Raw genomic sequence first — 19,528 nt, forward strand, 5'->3', positions numbered from 1 at the left:
GACTGCGGTGGCTTAGGTTTGCAGGAAAGGAATCCGAGTGGAGCAGAGCACCTTCCCTGCGGGTGCACAGAGCAGACGGAGAGGCGGTGGCAGCGTCCTTCCACTCGTTAGAAATGCTGAAGGCCGGGATCCCGGGTCTGGAGTATGGTGCTGGCTCCACCCCTGCGGGACCGACCCAGGCCTCCCGCGCACGCAGGGGAGGACAGCTGTACCCCGGCCACTCGGTCTTGGCACTCCTGGGGTTTTTTCCACTTTGGCTGCCTAGGGAAATTATTCCATTACTAAATAAATTTGTGCTGGTCCCCAGGGTGGCCCAGAAACAACAGAGATTAGGAAAATAATGGGGGGGGGGGAGGGGGTGTAATTCCTTCAAACGAAGTTGCCAATAGAAGCTGAGTTACAGAGAAAAAACCTTTAAGTTGAATTATTTCTCTCCCTGAAACTGGTTCCTAGGGTAAAAGTAGCTTGTAACAAAAATAAATCAACTTGCAGATGCTAAGAACATAGTTAACTTCAAAAATCTTTTATTGGCATAAAAATGAGAATTGTAAATTGGCACCAAGTAATTCACTTAAATGCATATCACAATACTGGGGCCATAAAACTATCCCTCTTTGCTGTTTTTCCCCCTTCTGCCCACTTTCCTGGGTGTTGGGGGGGCTCGCTGACAACAGTCACAAATCCAGCGACCTAGGAGAAAAATTGTTAGTTAATACACAGTGAAACTCACGGAGGACTGAGTTTTAAACCCCTTCAGCTCTCCGTCCTTAGCTATCACTAATGACACTCCTGTGCATTTGTGGTGGGAAGGTGATCAGCGGGATTGATGCCACGTGACACTCAGGTGGGGGCTGAGCACAGTAATGCTGTGTCTTTTAAAGGCCCGGAGCAAAGACATGGGCCATTAGAAGTGGAATCCTTTCTGAAATCCCAACACTACTGTGCTCCCAGGTGTCAGCAACACACATCGTTACAAAACCTGTTCCTGAGCTTCGCCTATTTTCAGCCCTTTTCTCTGCTGCTCACTGGCAACTGTGTCCCAGCACCCATCGGGCCGGCTCCCAGGCCTGACACAGCACATGGCCGTGCCCTGGCGCACTCAGTCTGAGCTCCTGCAGGACTCCAGACCACTGTTTCAGTTGCTTGCTTCCTAGTGACTCCCAAGAAACTTAGTCCTAATGTTACTTTACAAAGCATCACATAGTGTTAACTCTGCAAGTCAGTGCGAATGTTACACAATTGTGCATGTCATGTTTTGGCTAAGCTACAGATTGATCCTTCTGGGTCTCCTTCCTCTTCTAGTTCCCTAGGGTTGTCATGCTGCCCCAGGGCACAGAAGCCTGGTCTGGTGTGTACAGAGGCACAGCACTCACTGTGTTAAGCTTCTGTATCAACAGCATAGAAATAAAATCAAACCGATGCTGTTGCTTTAGCTATTTTAGCAGAAAAACAGGCTCATTCTTTAATCAAGCTCTACTCCCAAACTCAGACTGGGTCCCTGGCATGGCCTCTGTCCTGTAATTGGGGGATGCAGGCAAAAAAGGCGGGGGGCCAGAGAGCACGCCTGGGGGGCTCCCTTCCCCCCGCGGAGCTGCAGGCCCGCCGCTGCCACGTTTACCTGACGGGAGCGCACTGAGGCCCACACAGAACGTGTGGTAGCCTCGGTCACACACATCACAGAACATCATCTCCTCTTCGTGGTGGGGCTGTCCACACACAATGCACGTCTTACACTCCATGCATTGCCAGGGGTAGGTCTTAATCATAGAAACAAGCTCCATGGTCATGTCCAGGCAAGAAGGGTGGCCTAAACCAAAACCAGTGTTAGTAGGAGTCACCAATTCACACAGGAACTTTCAACTTAACACGGCATAATGAGATGCTCGTGGCTTTGTGACTTCTCAAGAGCAGCCACAACGGTTAACCGCCAGAGGGAGAAACCGTGGAAGAAAACGTTGGCCTTCACCGACACCTCACCGCCTGCCCTGCACAACCGGTAATTCTCTGGTGCACGTCTGGCAGAGCGCCAGCTGGCGCAGCACCAGACCGAGGGTGGTGAAGGCGGCAAGAGGGCGCGTGGTACTCACCGCTGTTGCCGCACTGGGAGCAGTGTATGAGTGACTCGGCCTTGCCTCTCCTGCCGGACTCCTTACCCTTCAGACAGATTCCACAGAGGGCATTGGGAGGGGCCTTGGGCTGGAAGGGCAGAAGAGGGCTATGAATTCGTGCCAGAAGGACCCAGGGCGGGGGCAAGAGGACCTTGCTCACTGCTCTGCCTCGTCTTTACTTTCGGTAACTGGCTAACGAGGACCTTTCTGAGAGACGTAACTTGATTCTGCCCCCGACACACAGTGGCCTGCTAAGCCTCGGGTTCCATTTTGAAACTCCGTCCACGGGGACCCCGTGTCAGGACTCCCGGGGAGTGCCCTCTGTGCACAGGTGTAGGGAGAGCTGTGTCATGAGGGGGCGACTAAGCGTGATGCCCAAATGCTATTAATCGGAAGAGAATCCAACTAGGCTCATTAGGAGAGAGAGTGTTAAGCAGTTTATCTACCGGTTTTGTTTACACCGATATTTTCCAAAGTTGCAAAACCAGATCCACAAAATCTAAGTTACAAAACCAAGGTTTTACCATGTTTAATTGAAAGACGGCTCATGCAGACGTGCACCTGTGTCAGTGGGAACCGAGGCGTTATTCCCTTTGTGTGCCCAGCACCTTCCTGAGAGCCCGTGCTTATGGAGACAGCATTCAGTATGAGACGCTAATCAAAGTTTTCAGCCAAAAAAAGTGTCACTTAAAAAAGACAGAGACATCCTTACATTTGGAGTACCGTTCATTTTTCATATTAAAAACATCTCAATCCAAAGGAGGCTTTGAAAAAACACTGGCAACACATGGAGTAGAACAAAGTGGAAGGGGGTCGCTGCGCCTGCAACCACCAGGGGAGGGACATGTACACAGCGCGGCCTTGGCCCTGATGGAACGACGCCCCCTGCACTCTGTGCACATGGACGTCACAGGCAGAGTGCAAAGGAACCACGGCCCAGCATGAGGCGGGCCATGGCCTCACAAGGTGGACGGAGAGAAAAATCAGTCGGAACAGAGTTACTCAATTTCTCTCTTACGCCAGCCTGGCCACATGCGGCCTTCGTTTCCCTTTCCTCGGTGACGGAGCCCCAGAAAGGCCTGCACGAAGCCCCCTCTCCACAATGTCTTGCCGCCTCCAAGACCTGTGGCCTGAAAACCTTGTTCTCAATTCCTTCAGCACTTTTACTTGTTCCATTGTCTTTCTTTGCAAAAGATGACAGAGGCGTTCAAAAATAATTTTTGGCTTATTTATTTTAAAAAGTCAACCTTATACATAAATATAATAAAAACAGTAACTCTAAACAGTCACAAATATCTCTACAAAATAATAAATATCGTGAAGTCAGACATACATATAAAACTGCACGTGAGCTAACCTACATCTCCCGAGTGTGCATCTCCTGCGTGTGCTCCCCCTCTCCCCCGCAGCAGGGCCCTGCCACGCGCTCTGACCCTCGGGCCTGGAGCGCTGCCCCTCCGCTGTCCCTGGGATGTGCTAAGTGTGAGGTCCCCCTGGCTCCTCCACCTCAGTAACGACAGCTAGGAAGTGCACTTCTGGGGTCCAAGCTCTAGTTCGGTCACGCTAGGTCTGCAACTGCCACAGTGCGCAGCCGGAAGCTGCCCCTCCGTCCACCGCAATGAGAGACACCCATGGGCTACGTCCGTGTGCCGAATGTGAAAGACACCTACTTAACACTTGTACTTGAAGGTAGGTACTGGCACACTAAGTGCTCTTATCATCTCCCACTAAGATCAGGAAAGTAACACACGACATTAAGTCCTAAAAAGAACTCCTCATAGGAGATCATTTACAAAAATCAAAAGGAATAAAACACAAGACTAGTCATTCACATTCTAGATCAATTCAAGTTCGACAATCATTAAAATACACGAGACACCTGTGACGCCAAGGAAATTCCAGGTTTAACATCTAAGCTTAAAAGCACGTTTTGTTAAACCACTTACAATTTTCCTTACCCAATGTTCTTCATCTGGATGAAAAGGGGGAAGGGGGGAGGGGGGAGGAGGGGAGAGAGAAGTGGACAGAGAGGCGGAGAGAGGGGAGAGTGGACAGATGTGCTTCGTCCCAGCACTGCCTGAGGTGCTGCCAGGGCTCAGGACAAAAACGCAAGGCCCCTTCCGGTGCACGGCACTCCATCGGGAGCCGCACATCCGCACCAGGACCTGGCACGGGGGACGGCAGCCGCAGCAGGCTGGGAAGCTAGTCTCAGGGGGTTGCGGACTTGGGGGAAGGGAACAGGAAGTGTGTGCAGAGCCCCCCAAGGATTGACGGACAGAGCCCTAGGCATGTCTGTCGGAGACAGTCAAGTTTGCTTTAAAAGCCACAATGTCACAGTCTCACTGGGGCCAGAGAAACAGCACTCGTCCCAATGGTTCTGAGCATCTGAAATGAAAGGTTCCCCGTACACTCGTTTTCCTGCTTCAAGAACAACCACAGAGCAGTGAGGCTTCTGTGGCAGCACAGACACAGCACAGACCTCGCGGCTAGACCCTGACAATGGCGCGTCGACTTCAGGTTAATGTAACCTAAACTCTCCTACACGACATTAGATACATCACTTTCCTTGACTCCCGTATTTTAGAACATTTATATCTACGACCTTCAGCTTGGAGTTCCCTAATATTGAGGCACATCACGGCTTATTAATAATTTTCGTAGAGGTCAGCTTTTAATAAACACGTTCACATTAACGCAGGATGTCTAAGCACTGGCCGTCCCCACTGCGAAGCCCCGACACGTCTTCGGTGCATGGGCTGCGAGCCTGTCCTCCAAACGCCATGCCCCGTAGTGGCCTGCGGTCTCCCCCGTGGGGAGGCGCCACCGGGACTGAAGCGCTCCGTTTCCAGCCCTTCCACATCCTCTTCCAGCCCCCAATCCATCACCAGCCTCACCCTGGCCACAGCCAGCACCCCGCAGCCACCGGGAGACACAGGCCAGGCGAACTTTCTAGAACTTTATCTTTGGAGTTCATTTGCTTTTAATTATTAAGCATGGACTTAAATCTTTAGTTTAAAAAACTAGATAAGCTATGTATGTGAAAACAGGCCCCCAAATCAAGTAGCTACGGCCTGCTGACACCCTTGGAGGCCAGCCCCACTGAACGAAGCCTGACTGTCCACCCTGGGCCGGAAAACACGAGTTCTGGGTTGACTGTGTAAAGGCGTTTTCTAGCCCAGTGTGCACACACCATGTCACCTTCTCCCTGGAGGGACACATGGGGCCCCTCACCGTGGCAAGGCACGTGGCTGCAGCCCCCTGGGCCCGGCCCTCCCCATCCCCAGTCCTAGCTCCGACACCCGACCCACACTAGCTGTTCTGCTCCACAAAACTCTCAGCACCTCACTCTTACACGTGCCTCCAAAACGCCATCGCATCCCAGACCCAGACACTGCCTGTTCTGCTGTTACTGCCCACAACGTAAAGCCGCAGCCACCCCCGCCCCACCGCGACGCTCCCACATCCCTACGTGCAGGCTCCTGACCCGTGCAGGGGGGCCGATGCCGGCAGGAAACGGGGCGAACAACAACATGGCCGACAGTCCCCTGAGAGCAGCCAGATCAAAAAATTACCTGGAGTATCAGAGCCCAGGCCCTCGCGAAACAGTGCCATACGGCGGCCCATCTGCCGAGGACTGGCTACCAAGCCTCGCTGTGGAAATCAGAGTTTTTACTACTTCCTAAATCCAGGCCGTCAGACTGAGCTGGATTGGGCAAGCCGGTCCTAGACTCCGAGATCAAACCCAGACCCTCCTCTGCGAAGGCACCACAGCACCGCAGCCCGGCCGGGCGCAACCAGCATGTGCCGTCTGCCCGCACACCGAGGCCTTCAGGGGTCTGACAACGGCGACCGTCACTCCACGGAAACCAAGTACAAGGTTCTGCCTATAAAATAACCTTTAAAAACCCATACTTGCCTGGTTATTACCTAGAAGGAAAACAAATCCTCTGATAAAATGTGCACATACGGGGAAGAGAAGCTGAACCGCAGCCGCAGGGAGAGCGCCACCAGGAGACAGAGCCAGCGGAGGGGCCGACAGAGGGCAGAGGCCAGAGGCGCGGCAGGCAGGGGCTCCGCCACTCGGAGGTTCAAAGGTAAAACATGTCAGGGAGAGAGCTGGTCAGGAAGGAAGCTGAGTCAGGGGCTTTTTTCTTCTACCTTGTACCCGGGAACTGACTTGGACAGTCCAGAGCGTTTGGCAGCATCCTTCCTGGGAGTGACGGCTCTGTCCTTGGGCCTGGGTCGCCCCTGGAGCGGCTCCTCCTGGCCGTCGGGGAGGCCTTCGCCCTCGGACGCGTGGCCCGAGGAGCTGTCCTGCAGGTCAAAGGAACAAGTGTTCTTGGAATTCACACAGGTTTGAGTCTGAAACTACAGACACTATTCACAAGACTCCTTCCAGTTCCACCAACTCAAACACAGAAAGGTGATTCTAACAGGAGAGCGTGCTCTCCAGTGGAGACTGAGGTGGAAGAAGGTCAAAGCCAAGCTCCACCCCCGGCCGAGGCCACAGGGCAGGGCCGTCTCCTCGGGCTGCAGCCTCCTCGGGCTGCTGCGGCTAGGGCTGAGGTCGCACGGCAGAGCCCTCGGCTGTCTGAAAACAAAGGCTGGGATCCGTGCGGGGGTCTGGTGGAGTAATAGGGGCCACTGAACAAACAGGGCCGCACACGCTCCGGCTTCCGTGTCAGACGATGCAGGGTGGCCCTGGGTCGCTGGACATCAGACACATTTCAGAGGCTCCAAGTTTAGGAGTTCAGCATCTGATCACCCAGCTCACTTTTTAACTTTCAGTTTTCTAGTTAAAATGAAAACATTATGCTCATGTAAGCACCAGGCTATCCACACTGGGGCCACCAGCATGACCCTGCCCCCCCGCAGTACACGCCTGGGCTCGCGCAGACACGGCCGCCCGCTCTTCCCGCCCCGTGCACACCCTCACCAGTTAAAACACAAAAACGGATGATTCCAGGTGCAGGTGTGCAAACATGTCTCGGTACTTTGTGTTGCACATATCCCATCACGTGATCCCAAACGGTCTTTGAACTGAGTTTCTGTCACGTGAATCTAACCTACCCCCCACTGTGGATGTCAGATGCATCTCTAATTTCCACCCAGAAAAGGCACGGTCAGCACCCCAGGAACACTGCTTTCTAACTGAGCTGTGCTGGCACCCAGTCGGGTCCTGCGTGAGTCCCGTCAGGGTGTCGGAGAGGCCGTCTACGGCAATCGTTCGTTGGTCTGTGCACAGACTACCATGCCACTGCCTGGAAGGGCAGGATCACTTTCCATCGTGCCTGGCAGCGTGGGGGGCCGAGGTCGCCAGCCTCACCCCCTCACCAGACAACACGCCCCTTCACCCATGTGACAGCATCTCGTTTGATAAAACACGCACAGTCACGAACTGTGTTTCAGAAGCTTCCGGCGACCAAGCGATGCCCTGCCACATGACAGCAGCAAACTGTCAGGTTCAGGCTGGTCAAGGAGCAAAGTGGACAAAGGGCCCGCCACCAAGCTGAACCAAATCAGAGCCCGGTACCACCCCAGGTCTGCCCCCTCCCGTCCTGGCCGTACTCACTCCCCCAATGACTTGCTGTTGCAGTTTGCTGCCAAAAAAAAAATCATCCGGAAAACCCGCCAGCAAGCACAACAGAGGACCAGTGACCCGAACACTGTCCTGCAGGAAGCCCAAAATTATTCCTTAAGCAAGAGGAACCCCAGTGAAGGTGCTCCCCCACACCGAGAAGATCAGTGTCAGGCTGTGACCTGGCCACTTGTGCTGACAGGCAAGTGCAAATACAAACATGCCCAGCTCATCTGCACCGATGGCCACAGTGAGTAACTGCTCTCGGGGCACGTTTTCTGGACATCTTCTGCAACTGTCCTGTCCCCAAAAGAGGACGGTGACACAGGTTGAACATAACATCCCAGGAAAGCAATCAGCAAAAATGCCAGGGGAGGGGTGAAGGTCCTCACCGAGGCGCCTTTATTTCTCCTCTTCTCTTCGCCCCGACCGTCCTCAGCATCGTCGGAGTCACCGTCACTGTCGAGGGCAGGGAGCTCAGGGTCCAGGGGCGGCTCGTAGAGCGCCGTGTTCAACGGCAGGTAGCGCAGCTCATCCGGGGAGTACCTGCGGTTCAGAGCGGGGCTCGGCTTTCCCTCATCGCCAAACACGGCAACTCCTCCCCGACGACGGGAGCAGCCTGGAAAGCTTCCCAGTCGACCCCAAGTACTTGTGAGGAAGGACCAGAGGCAGAAAACAACATTTCCTTGTGAAGGTCGAGGAGGGGCAATAAGCAAAAAGCCTAAATGTTTGTTCCCAAGACTGGAAGTGTAAAACATCCATTTGATTATTAATCATCCAAAAATGCTGCCTCTCTCCTTTACCCTAAACCCAAGGAAATAACCAAAATGAAAATGTCGGCAGACACCGGCAAAACTGCAGCAAGACAGAATCCTAGACAGACGCCCCGGGGACCACGGCCATGGCCCACGTGAGCTCACTGCTGCCCACGTGACGCAGCGGCAGCGTGAGGACGTGATCAGCCAGCGGACACACACGAGCCACAGCAGCCTGGGCCTCGACGTCAGTTAGGAACGAACTTTCGGGAACAAGTTACGTAAACCGACCTGTGCAGTATGTGTAGGGTGTGCCGGCCTGTGCCCTGCCGACCGCCCTCCCTGCAGTGCACCCTGGGACCCCGCTCAGGAGCCGGTGCCGGACCTGCCGCTCCCTCCACCCAGATGTCGCACCCGAAACCACAGGGCTCGGGACCCTGGCCCCTTGCGTTTAGTAATCTGCTGACCCAGGAACTTAGAAAATTAAAACGTGCTGACCCACGACTTAAGCTGAACCTTCGAATAGTATTTTCCCGTGCTCTGCTTTCAGTGCTAGTCTGGAAAGGCTGGTCTCCGTCCCGAGGAGCACCAGGGTTACGGCGGCAGGAGAGGCAGAGACCCGGGCACAGAGGGACCCCGATGGCACCGACTCCAGTTCCGCAGGCCACAGTTGCGGAAGAAGCACTCCGCCACTCCCCGCAGGCCCTGCTTCCCCTGCCATGTGGTCAGGAGCCTCGAGTGGGGACAGACTGCAGCCTGCAGGGCTGGGGCTGCACATGGGACATCAGGGCCATTGCTGGGACCACGCCCTGGGGCACAAGGAGCCAGAAGCCTTGGCACCTGCCCCAGACACACAGAGGCTAGGCGGGGAGTGGGCGGTTGGGGTGCAGCCAGCCAAGCTCCGCCAGATACGTCCACATCTCGGCTGNAAGCACTCCGCCACTCCCCGCAGGCCCTGCTTCCCCTGCCGTGCGGTCAGGAGCCTCGAGTGGGGACAGACTGCAGCCTGCAGGGCTGGGGCTGCACATGGGACATCAGGGCCATTGCTGGGACCACGCCCTGGGGCACAAGGAGCCAGAAGCCTCGGCACCTGCCCCAGACACACAGAGGCTAGGCGGGGAGTGGGCGGTTGGGGTGCAGCCAGCCAAGCTCCGCCAGATACGTCCACATCTCGGCTGAAGGGCGCCCTTCACCAGAGCCCAGGGACTGAGGACTTGGGCGCAGACCACAGGCACCTCCAGGAGGAACTGACAGAGCTGGCCTTCCAGGAGGCCCCCACACAGGACACTCCCTCAGTCGCAGCCAACAGGGACGAACATGAGCGGAAGGGCCGCCTACCTCTTGTAATACTCCTGGAACTGACCGGGGATGAGCGCCACTGGGTAGGAGCTGACCTTGGTGCGCTCGGTCGGCAGCACTCGGTACTTCCCTTGGGGCACCTGAATAACCTGGCGAGCACGCGGAGAAACACAGGCTGACCCCGTGCCGGGAATCGAGGCTTTAGGAAAATAATCTCACCACACGGCCACCCCACCCTGCAAAGAGCCAAACCCAGGAGACGTCAGGATCAGCCGGCCACCCAAGAGAACAGTGGTGACTTCCATCCTGCAGGTGGGGTTTGCTTGACTCTCCCCACGGCCATTATTGCCCGGAGGAAGGACAGTGTTCTCACACTGAGACCACTGTGACCCCAGCTGCAGTCCAGCCTCTGCTGCTCGACTTGCCTGTCTGTGGCACGGGGACACCGCTGGTCTCAGCCTCACAGAGCCGAGAGAACTAAGGGAGCTGACGTGGCAATCTCGGACAACGACCCTCGGGGCACACAGCAGGAATCAGCGTACCCCAGACAGCAAGAGACGCCCCCCACACATGCACACGCTCAGGCAAACTGAGCGCTGGCAGGCCACCGGACACGGTGTCTCCAGCTCTGGGGGAAGGGCCCCGCTGCTCGGCAGCCGGCCAGGCGGGGGACCGGGGCCGGCGGTCCTCACGTGGGTCTGCAAGTCGAAGTAGGCCCTCCTCTCCTCCATGCGCTCCCGGTTCAGGCTGCTGTTAAACTCGGCGGCTTTCCTGGCAGCTTTCTTGATGTACTCGGGCACTTTGCCGGCCTCAACCCTCTGTGTGCTCTGCTGCTGCATTTGCTGGAACAGACACCCCACGGTCGGGAGTCACATGCGCCTCCACACGGCGTTGCCGCCCCCAAACCAGGCCCCAGGCCCCAGGCGCCGGCCCCGAGACACCCACCGAGTATTCCTTGTAGTGGTCTGCGACCCGCTGGCGCTCCCGCTCCTGCAGAACCACCGAGTACTCCGCGTGCTTGGCCGGGTACTCCTTGATCATCAGGTCGATGACTTCGTCGCTGCGCAGCGCGGTCAGCCCTGGTGCGGGCCACGGGGGGGGTCAGCCCTGGTGCGGGCCACGGGGGGGGGGGGGCGGCAGCCGGCGGAGGCTCAGTAAACAGAGCCACTTCCTAAAACCTGCCTTTCCTTCAAACTACGCTGCCCTTCAAATGTTTCCCATCAATCAAAGCAAAATGTTTTGATGCATTTGAAAATAATAAAAAGAAATTCATAGTGAAGTCAATTTAAAAAATTATCAGACTTCCAAAGGCTAAGAAATCAACTCACCGAATGTTTCTCTCCTGAGACTCTGTGTGCTACAAACACACATCCCGTTACCAGAAACAACTGATAACGCTCACTAGCTCTGGGAACACCACAGAATAGCGGGCGAAAAAAACAAAGAAGTCCAAATACATTCCAGTCCTCATCCTCAAATCTGATCATCTCAACTCCACCGGGAGCGTCAACCGCAAACAACGGCCGCACGGGCAACCTGGGACCCTCGAGCGGCAGAGCGAGCACGGCTGAGACCCCTGCCCTCACCTCACGTTAAGAAGTAGCCGCGTTGCATTAAATGTTTGTGAAGTTACAAACAGAACGTGGACACAACCACTCAAAACCAAAAATTGAACAAAATCTGCCTTTTAAGAGGCAAGGATCAATACTTGCCAGAAGCACCAGACAGGCTTTGCGCGCGCACACACACACACACACACACACACTGACAGTTCTGCTGTGAACGTCACTAGAAACACGGCATTTCTGTGCATCCGTCTCCTTTGCAGGCTCACAGCAACCACACATAACATCAGTCCATCTGCTTCACGAATGTTCAACAAAGAGGAACACTCGTGCCCTCACAGCCACGCAGCTGGCAGAGCCCGCGCCCCCGGCCGCCTTACCGAGTGTGCACTGGGTCTCTGTGATGACGTTCAGCTCCCTCAGGTAGAGCTTCTCCTTGTGGGACAGGTCCCGTCGCTCTAGGTCTCCAAAGAAAACAAGAGCAAGGACTGTTAAAAATGGTCTTGGCGTTTGTAACATCATGCGTTTGTAAAACTTTTAAAAGCTAAAGTTACTTTTTAAAAATTATTAAAAAGATAGCACCTTCGTGGATTTTATAAAGGACTTCACATTACATACGCCAAGTACTGTTAAAGAGAATACACAAAAAATCTGACAAATTCAAGAAACAAAAGTTAGAATGAAACTGAAAACCGGGTAATTCAAAGTCAGAAAGAGACATAGCCACGATGCCCACACTGGGAAGGACGGCCACTCTCAGGGTGGCCACGGCTCGCACAGCCGTCTCCGCGCTTCGGGGCAAGGAGCAACGGGAAGAATCGGAAGAATCCTCAGCTCATATTGGTGCAAATGGATTTTTTTCTAAAACTTTTCCCAGGAAATTAATCTTCCTCGTTTTGCTTTTAAATCGGTTCACAAAGCGAAAGGACAAGCTGACGCAGAGAGAGGCGCTGGGTGACAGAAGCCTGCCAGCAGAGGAGGGTGACTTGTCAGTCATCCACACTCAACATTCACAAGGTAACGAGCTACGACACAGATGCTACTGGTTAACAGGGAGATCTAATCTGTCCCACAGAGCACGACTGGGTGGGTACCTGGATACTTCCGTTTAAAGGAGGTCACGCCCAAGTACTCGCTGACTTGTTCCTGGAGCATGTAGTACTCTCCGGTCTCGTCCGGGGGCCACTTGTACTCGATCAGGTTTTCTGCCGGGTAGTAGCTGAAGCTAGACACAGAGGTGCGTGTTAGGTCTTCCACGTGGCTTCCTTCTACGGCGTGGTAAGCATTTTTATTTTCAAGGATTTTGAAAAACCATTTTACTTCTGTAAGTCCTCGGTCAGTGTTGTGTGATGTAGCAACACAAAGAAGTTGCCAGGGTCTCCTGTGCCACCCAAGGGAAGCACAGGGCAGCCGGGTGGAAGAGACAACCAGCTGAACGTTCCCAACAAAAGGGACGAGGGCAACACCACCTTCCACGTAACGTAAAGAACCAACGCTCACAAGTGTTGGAACCAAAGGCATTTCTGAGCTTAAGAGGCCAGTCAGGCCGCAACAGGCCGGAGGCGCTGGTTCTGAATTCTTCCTCACAGGCCTGATGCCACGGCTGCACCGTCCCAAGGAGCCCAGTGAGCCCCAGGAGGCTGCGAAGGCAGGATTCGAAAGTCCCGTCTCTCAGTGAACAGGGCCGTGCACCCCACCTGGTCGCTGTCCCCGGGGTGGAGCTGTCCGATGGTGGCAGAGCGCTGCCCACCGATGCCAGGCCTGAGTGGCAAACAGACCATGGCTTCCAGGGCTAGGGGGGTCCAACCTCTGACTGTCATCGATGGATGACAGTGGCAGGATGACAGGGACACTATTTCATGAAACTACCCAGTGAAAAGTAAAGAACAAAAAACAGTTTTCTCAAAGATGAGTATCAAAATTGGATATTCAAATGCAAAACTATGAAACCGGACCTTTACCTCATGTCACACACAAAAGTTAACTCTAAAACAGACCAAAAAACCTAAATATAAGAACTAAAACTGGCAAACTCTTAGAAGTCCACACAGGAGGTACATCTTCCTGGTCTCAAACAGGCAATGGGTTTCAACTGACACTAAAACACGAGCAACAGAAAGGAAACGGAGACCAAGGGACTCAGCAAAATCTAACACCTGTGCATGAAAGGGCACCATCAACAGAATGAAACAACAAACCCACAGAACAAGAGAAAATACTGGCAAATCATGTATCTAATAAGGGCTTAACATCCAGAATACGTTTTTAAAAACTCCTACAACTCAAAAACAAAATCAAAAATAAGCAACCCAATTTAAAAATGGACAAAAACCGCGAGGAGACATTTGTCAGAAGAAGATACACAAGAGGCCAAGAAGCACATGATGAGATGCTCAACGTTGTTAGGCCTGACGAAGTTCAAATCAGAGTCACGGCAACAGCACCTCACACCTTCCAGAGCGGCCACTACGCGGAAACAGTGACCCAGAACAAAAACACCGCGTGTGCCCCGCACTGGATAGCTTCCCCTTTCACTGACCCTGGAACCCGGGGTTCCTGCTGGTGAATTGATGCCACGACTTTTGGCCGACAAACCCGGCTGAGTCATGGCCCAAAGGTGCAAACAAGCCAGGTGCCGTCAGCAGACGAACGCACCAGCAGAGATGGTATAGCCATACAATGGGATGTGATTCAGCCTTGGAGAAAAATGAAAACGCTACTCATAGGAGATGCCTGAAAAAGGCACAGTCACAATGACGGAAGGTAGAGTGGAGGTTGCCAGGGGCTGGAGACAGGGGGACATGGAAACTTCTAGTGCTGGACGGTCACGGCGTTTCTGTTCCCAGTAGGAAAAGAGTTTTGGAAATGGACGGTGGTGACAGCCACACCACACTGCGAATGCAGTTAATGCCACTGAACTACAAGGAAGATGGTCACTTTACCTGTCTTTTACCAAAATCTTTACAAAATTGAATTGCACTGGGAGCAAAAGCCACTGTAGTGTCACACCATAAAACATGACAAGAAATAGCCTGCAGCCGCTTGGGACTGCCTGCACCTGGGCCAAGGGGAATAGAGGAGGGCGCTGATGCGGGGCGTCACGGAGCAGGGGTCCCGGTACCTGAGGTCCTGACTTGAGGTCTCGCAGCTCCTGGAACTGTCTCCTGAGCCCGTTCGCCTCCTTTTGTGCGGCTGGGTCCCGTCATTGGAGTTATCTTCATTATCATCCTGAATATGTGAAAGATTTTTTAAAATAATGGGAATAATAAGGAAAGAAGGTATCTCCCCAACTTGTCAAAAGGCTCAACACCAAGAGTTTCTAAGGACACCTGGTTAGATAGTGTTAGCTTTGTCCGATAATTTTAAAAAGGGCCAAGAATGTGGCATGGGTGAAACCCAGGAAGAGCTAAACACTGATTCTCAACACAATTAAAGTTAAAAAAACCTTTCAATTAACCTCTAACTCTAAATCTACTTTTACTTCCTTACCAACCAACACAACAACCCGGTTAAATGCCTCCTTGTTCAAACAAACACATAAAACTGCTGTAACACTCTAAAGTTAAAGCAAACCCTCCTCCTCAGCTACAAAAAATGTACATAGATCTTTTAGTGTTTAACTAGAAAGAGAGGCTTAAAAAAAAACTGAACTCACATTATCCATTGTAACAATGATTATCCTGGCTGAAAGATGGACCGTTATGTTAAGAAGATAAATGAAGGATAAAGTGTTAGGAAATTGGTCTATTCACATATTAGCTAAGGCTTAATGAGTAAAAGGCTTAAAAATAGTTCTAAGAAGAAACAAAACTCAAGGTAACGTAGCTTGCTAAGACTAATATTTTGTTAAATACCATGGCCCTCTTGCTACATATTAAAGGGGAAACAACCCTGCAGGAGAGCACGGAGAGCTCGTACGGTATTTTGGACAGGCAGCCGGAGCTGGGGCCTCGGGTCTTTCCGGGCACTGCCCTTCACTGGCTGAGCGGGTATCCTCAGTGAGCTGCTCCTGCTCTGTAGAACTGAGACAATAATGGCTCCTCCAGACCTTGGCCAAGGCAAGGGTTAAAGCAGTCAATGCAGAGCAATCACTTAAAAGCAAGGTCTAACAAATAGTCAGTGCCCGTTAGAAGTCAGTTAATATGATTATGGTGATAATCGGAAAGCCTCAAACGGCTCCAACCCTTAGGAATTTACTCAGATTTTCCCAAACAGTAAAATACACGGAATATTCATTTTCCTTTTCAGTTCCTATACAATGAGCACTCAATTAAAGAGCTCTGAATGCTCCTATTAGGACGAGCAACCAGGTAGGCGATGGAGAACAGGCTGAATCTATTCTTCAAAGATTTGCATTTAACCGTGTCACAACGGAAATATTTCATATTCACTACTTGAAGTATAACTCCTTTTAAGCATTCAAGTGTCATTTCTTTCTATTTTACTTGTTTCTGAGGTTTTAAGGATTTCTGTCAATTTGTTTACATTCTCATTGACTAAAAAATGGAGATACTCAAAGAGACAAAAGTTAACAATGCAATGTCCTAAAAAAGCTGAAACCACAATTTTGTACCTAGTGTTTGAACTACTACAGATTCTAGGCAAACGCATCATTTCGCTAAAAAGAACATTAGTCAGCTTTACCAATTTTTCCTAATATTTGAAGGGACACAATTCAATTAAAACAATTTGCATGGACCGAAAGTGCATGTGTTAAGGCCGCTGCACGTATCAGCCCCGAGTCCGGTTGCTCCCGCTTGGGACGCAGTGTCCCGGCCCGTCCCGAAGGCAGAAGCTGAGGCTCCGGCGAGCAGACGAGCCCTCCGCCCGCGCGTGCGCACCGTGAGCCGGGCCAGCGTCACGCCCCGCGGGGCGGGGCGGCGCGCCGAGCAACTCGCTCACAGCCACGCGTGGGGCCGGGCACTTGGGAGCCCTTCAGAGACCGGTCCCACCCGCAGCCCGGGGCGCCGGAGTCCCCGGGGGAGCGCCTGGCTCCACGGCAGCGAGCACTGCCCCCCCCCCCGACCCCGCGGACGCCAGACTTCCGGGAAGAGCGGACCCTAAGTGCGCCGGCCCCGCCGCCTTCCCGGTGCACAACTCTTCCTTCAGCTGAAATTCCTGCATCCCCACCTTCCGTCACACCAAACACACTTTAAAAGCAGAATGCTTAACGCAGCACATTCTGCTCGTCTTCATTTTTCTCCACTCGTCTTTGGCTTTAAAGACACTACACCATTTTACCTCCTGAAAACAGTACAAACTACACTTAAGCAGCTTCACCGAACATATCAGGATGGCTGTGCGCGAATTTAGGGGTTAAGCTCCTCCTCGGACCCCGTCTTTCCATACTAGTACACAAGTCCTGACCCTCAGGACGTTTCCGAGCAGGCGCGAGGAGCCCGCGCGGACCCGCAGACTCGTCCCGAGCCCGCACGTCCCGCTGTCGGTGCGTCCGCGGCCTCCGGAAGTGAGCTCCGAATCTGCTCCGACGCACACAGCGCCGGAAAACGGTGGCCCGCGACGCGGGTCTGCTGTCCGCACCCGGCGACAGGCAGGCGGCAGGTAGCGGGGCCGGGGTCCCCACGGTCCGCTCCCGCCCTCCGCGCCGGCCGCCCGCCCGCCCAGAGCGCGGCCCCGCCCGAGCCCCCGCCCGCCGCCGTTGGCCGCCTCCTCACCTTCGGGGACTGCGCTCCGGGAGTGGCCGGGTCGCTGTCGCACGGCCGCGGGGACAGCGCCGTCCCGGGGCCGGCCGCCGCCGCCATCAGCCCGAGCGCCCCGCGCCGCCGCCTCCGCCGCCGCCGTCGCCTGGTCCCGGCTGCCGCCGCCGCCATCGTGGCCCGGCCCGCGCCACGGGAACCTCTTTCTGCCGGTCCGGAGACAGCCGCCTCCAGGAAACCGCACTTCCGCCTCGCTAGCGGTCGCCCCGGAAGTGGTCGTCGCCAGCCCGGAAGAATAAGCGGCAGTCCAGCGTCCCCTTCTGGCGCGCCAGTGTGGCTTTGTTCCTGGGCAGATGTTTCTCATATGACAGGTAAGGTGGCGGTGGAATTGTTGTTATTGTTGTTGTTTGCGCCCAGATTTCTGTCCTGAGTAAAAGGGATGTCTACTTGTTTGAAGAAAAATGAATGGAGCGTGTTTTTTTTGTAGAAGNCGCGCCCGCCGGCCCGGGAGGCTCCCGCCCTGTCCCTCGTGGCTCCAGCCCTTACTGCCGCCCCCCGCCCGCCTTTGTTCTCCGCTGGCTCTGCTAGTGAGCCACCTGCCCTAACATGTGGACTCGCCACAGACACAGCGACGGGTGCGCAAATCGTAAAGCGTCAAGGCAGCTGAAATTCCGCCTGCATCTGGGAGTCTGTGCTGGGGTGTGGTTTATGCAGTAGCTGGAGTTTCAGCTCCCACCGAGGGCCTGCAGGAGGCTTCCTCACGCGGGTCCGACGGGGGGACACCGCAGCGGCCACAGGACTTTGGGGACCACGTTGTTGTTTGGGTTCTGGCTCCATACTCGCTACAGTCTTGACAATCTCTTAACCTCTTTTCTTATCTGTAAAGTGGGGAGAAATTCTGAAACTCCAGGATTCCTGTAGAGGGCACTGTGTATGGTGGGCTCCTCGAAGGCATCCAGAGAATGGGAGCTGTTTCTTTGGAACGGAATTTATTATTAATCCAACTTTTTAGGCTGCATTTAGTCACTTCTGGGACTTCATTTACAAACAAGCAAAAACAGCCTTGGCTGGTGTGGCTCAGTGGATTGAGCACCGGCCTGTGAACGGAAAGACCTCCAGTTTGAGCCCAGTCAGGGCGCATGTCTGGGTTGTGGGTCAGGTCCCCACTAGGGGGCGCGCAAAAGGCAACCACACGTGGTCCCTCTCTCCCTTCCCCTCTCTGTAATAAATAAAATCTTAAAAAAAAAAAAAAACCCACTCAGGAACTGAACCTTAACGCATGGCACACAGCTGTGATGACAAGGTGCCAGGAACTCGTTCAGGGTGACCTAGAGGCACAAACTTTACATGTCAGAACTCGACTCCTTTGGGGGCACTGGGGAACGTTCTGCATTGAGGGGCCAGTACGCTTCCCTTTCACTCGTTATTTTTGCTTATGCTCTGCAGAAACAAGTTGGGAAACAGAGGATGACTTCGGGCAGGGCCATCAATGCAAATGGCCACCTAGACAGGCCGGCTGGCCCTCTCCTAACCTCCCACTAGGGTCAGTCCCAAAGTGGCACCACCTGCGAATGCACCCAGTTTAGACTTTGGGCTCTCGGTTCCACCAAGACCCCATTTCCCTGCCAAGAACCTGCCCACTCAACACCCACAGAGACCCCAATTCCAGGCACAGTGCAAATAGTCCAGTCACAGCACAAGCTGCTGGGGGTGGCTTGGCAGTGTCACCACCGATGGAGCAGTGGCCCTGCTGTGAAATGCGCAGCCTCAGGAGGATGCAGCATCTTCTCGGGTGTTCAGTCTGTGCTCAGAAACCCCTGTAGTCAATGGAAACCCACTGCCCAGTGCCAGAGGGAACAGGCTTATAGAAACAGGTCTCCACCCCGGGCCCTGATTGGTCTGTCCTCATGCAAATGAGGGCTCCAAATCATCCCTGTGGATTGGCTCATCCTCATTATAAAGCTTCGCTATGTACCCTGGCTGGTGTAGCTCAGTGGACTGAGTGCTGGCCTGCAACTAGAGGAACGTGGTTCAATTCCCAGTCAGGGCACATGCCTGGGTTGCAAGCCAGTTCCCAGCAAGGGATGCAGGAAAGGCAACCATACATTGATATTTCTCTCTCTCCTTCCCTTTCCATCTGAAGTAAATTTAAAAAAAAACACTTTGCTATGTTTTCTACAGCAGAGTAGCAACTGCTCACTCCCTTTGCGAAGACTTCTGGGACTGCGACTATGGAGTCTCTGCTGTGTCGCCTGGATCATCCAGTCATTACGACACCTCAGTGAACACTCTCCTCCCCCTTCCCTTCCCATCTTCCCGTTTCTAGATTATTCCAGTCATGGGTATTTTTACTGAGCATGAAGTTTGACATGGTGTTTCAAGTTCTGAGTGCAGGCACGCCTCCCTTCGTTGCATTTTGCTTTATTGTGCTTTGCAGAAGCTGTGTCTTCATCAACATCAAAGCAAGACCCTCCAAATTAGCAAAAAGATCACGAGTTGCTGAAGGCTCACATGCTGAAGGTCAGCAATTTTTTACCAATAAGTGTTTTTTAACTAACTACGTCGT

General features: G+C 53.7%; 1 protein-coding gene across 1 annotated transcript; it reads right to left on the bottom strand.

Moving 5' to 3' along the window:
* Positions 1-507: 507 nt before the first annotated feature.
* PHF10 (PHD finger protein 10) lies at positions 508-17,115 on the bottom strand. Its single transcript, XM_037064584.1, has 12 exons — positions 16,981-17,115; positions 14,427-14,533; positions 12,400-12,530; positions 11,686-11,769; positions 10,686-10,819; positions 10,433-10,582; positions 9,780-9,889; positions 8,079-8,232; positions 6,267-6,422; positions 2,088-2,196; positions 1,619-1,807; positions 508-690 (listed from the first exon to the last, which is right to left on the bottom strand). Exons 1-12 carry the CDS (start codon positions 17,065-17,067, stop codon positions 605-607), a joined length of 1,497 nt encoding a protein of 498 aa, XP_036920479.1. The 5' UTR covers positions 17,068-17,115; the 3' UTR covers positions 508-604.
* Positions 17,116-19,528: the final 2,413 nt, after the last annotated feature.

Source organism: Sturnira hondurensis, unplaced genomic scaffold (genome assembly GCF_014824575.4).
Source record: "Sturnira hondurensis isolate 20B ecotype Veracruz unplaced genomic scaffold, ASM1482457v3 Scaffold0000167, whole genome shotgun sequence".
Classification (NCBI taxonomy): Eukaryota; Metazoa; Chordata; class Mammalia; order Chiroptera; family Phyllostomidae; genus Sturnira; species Sturnira hondurensis.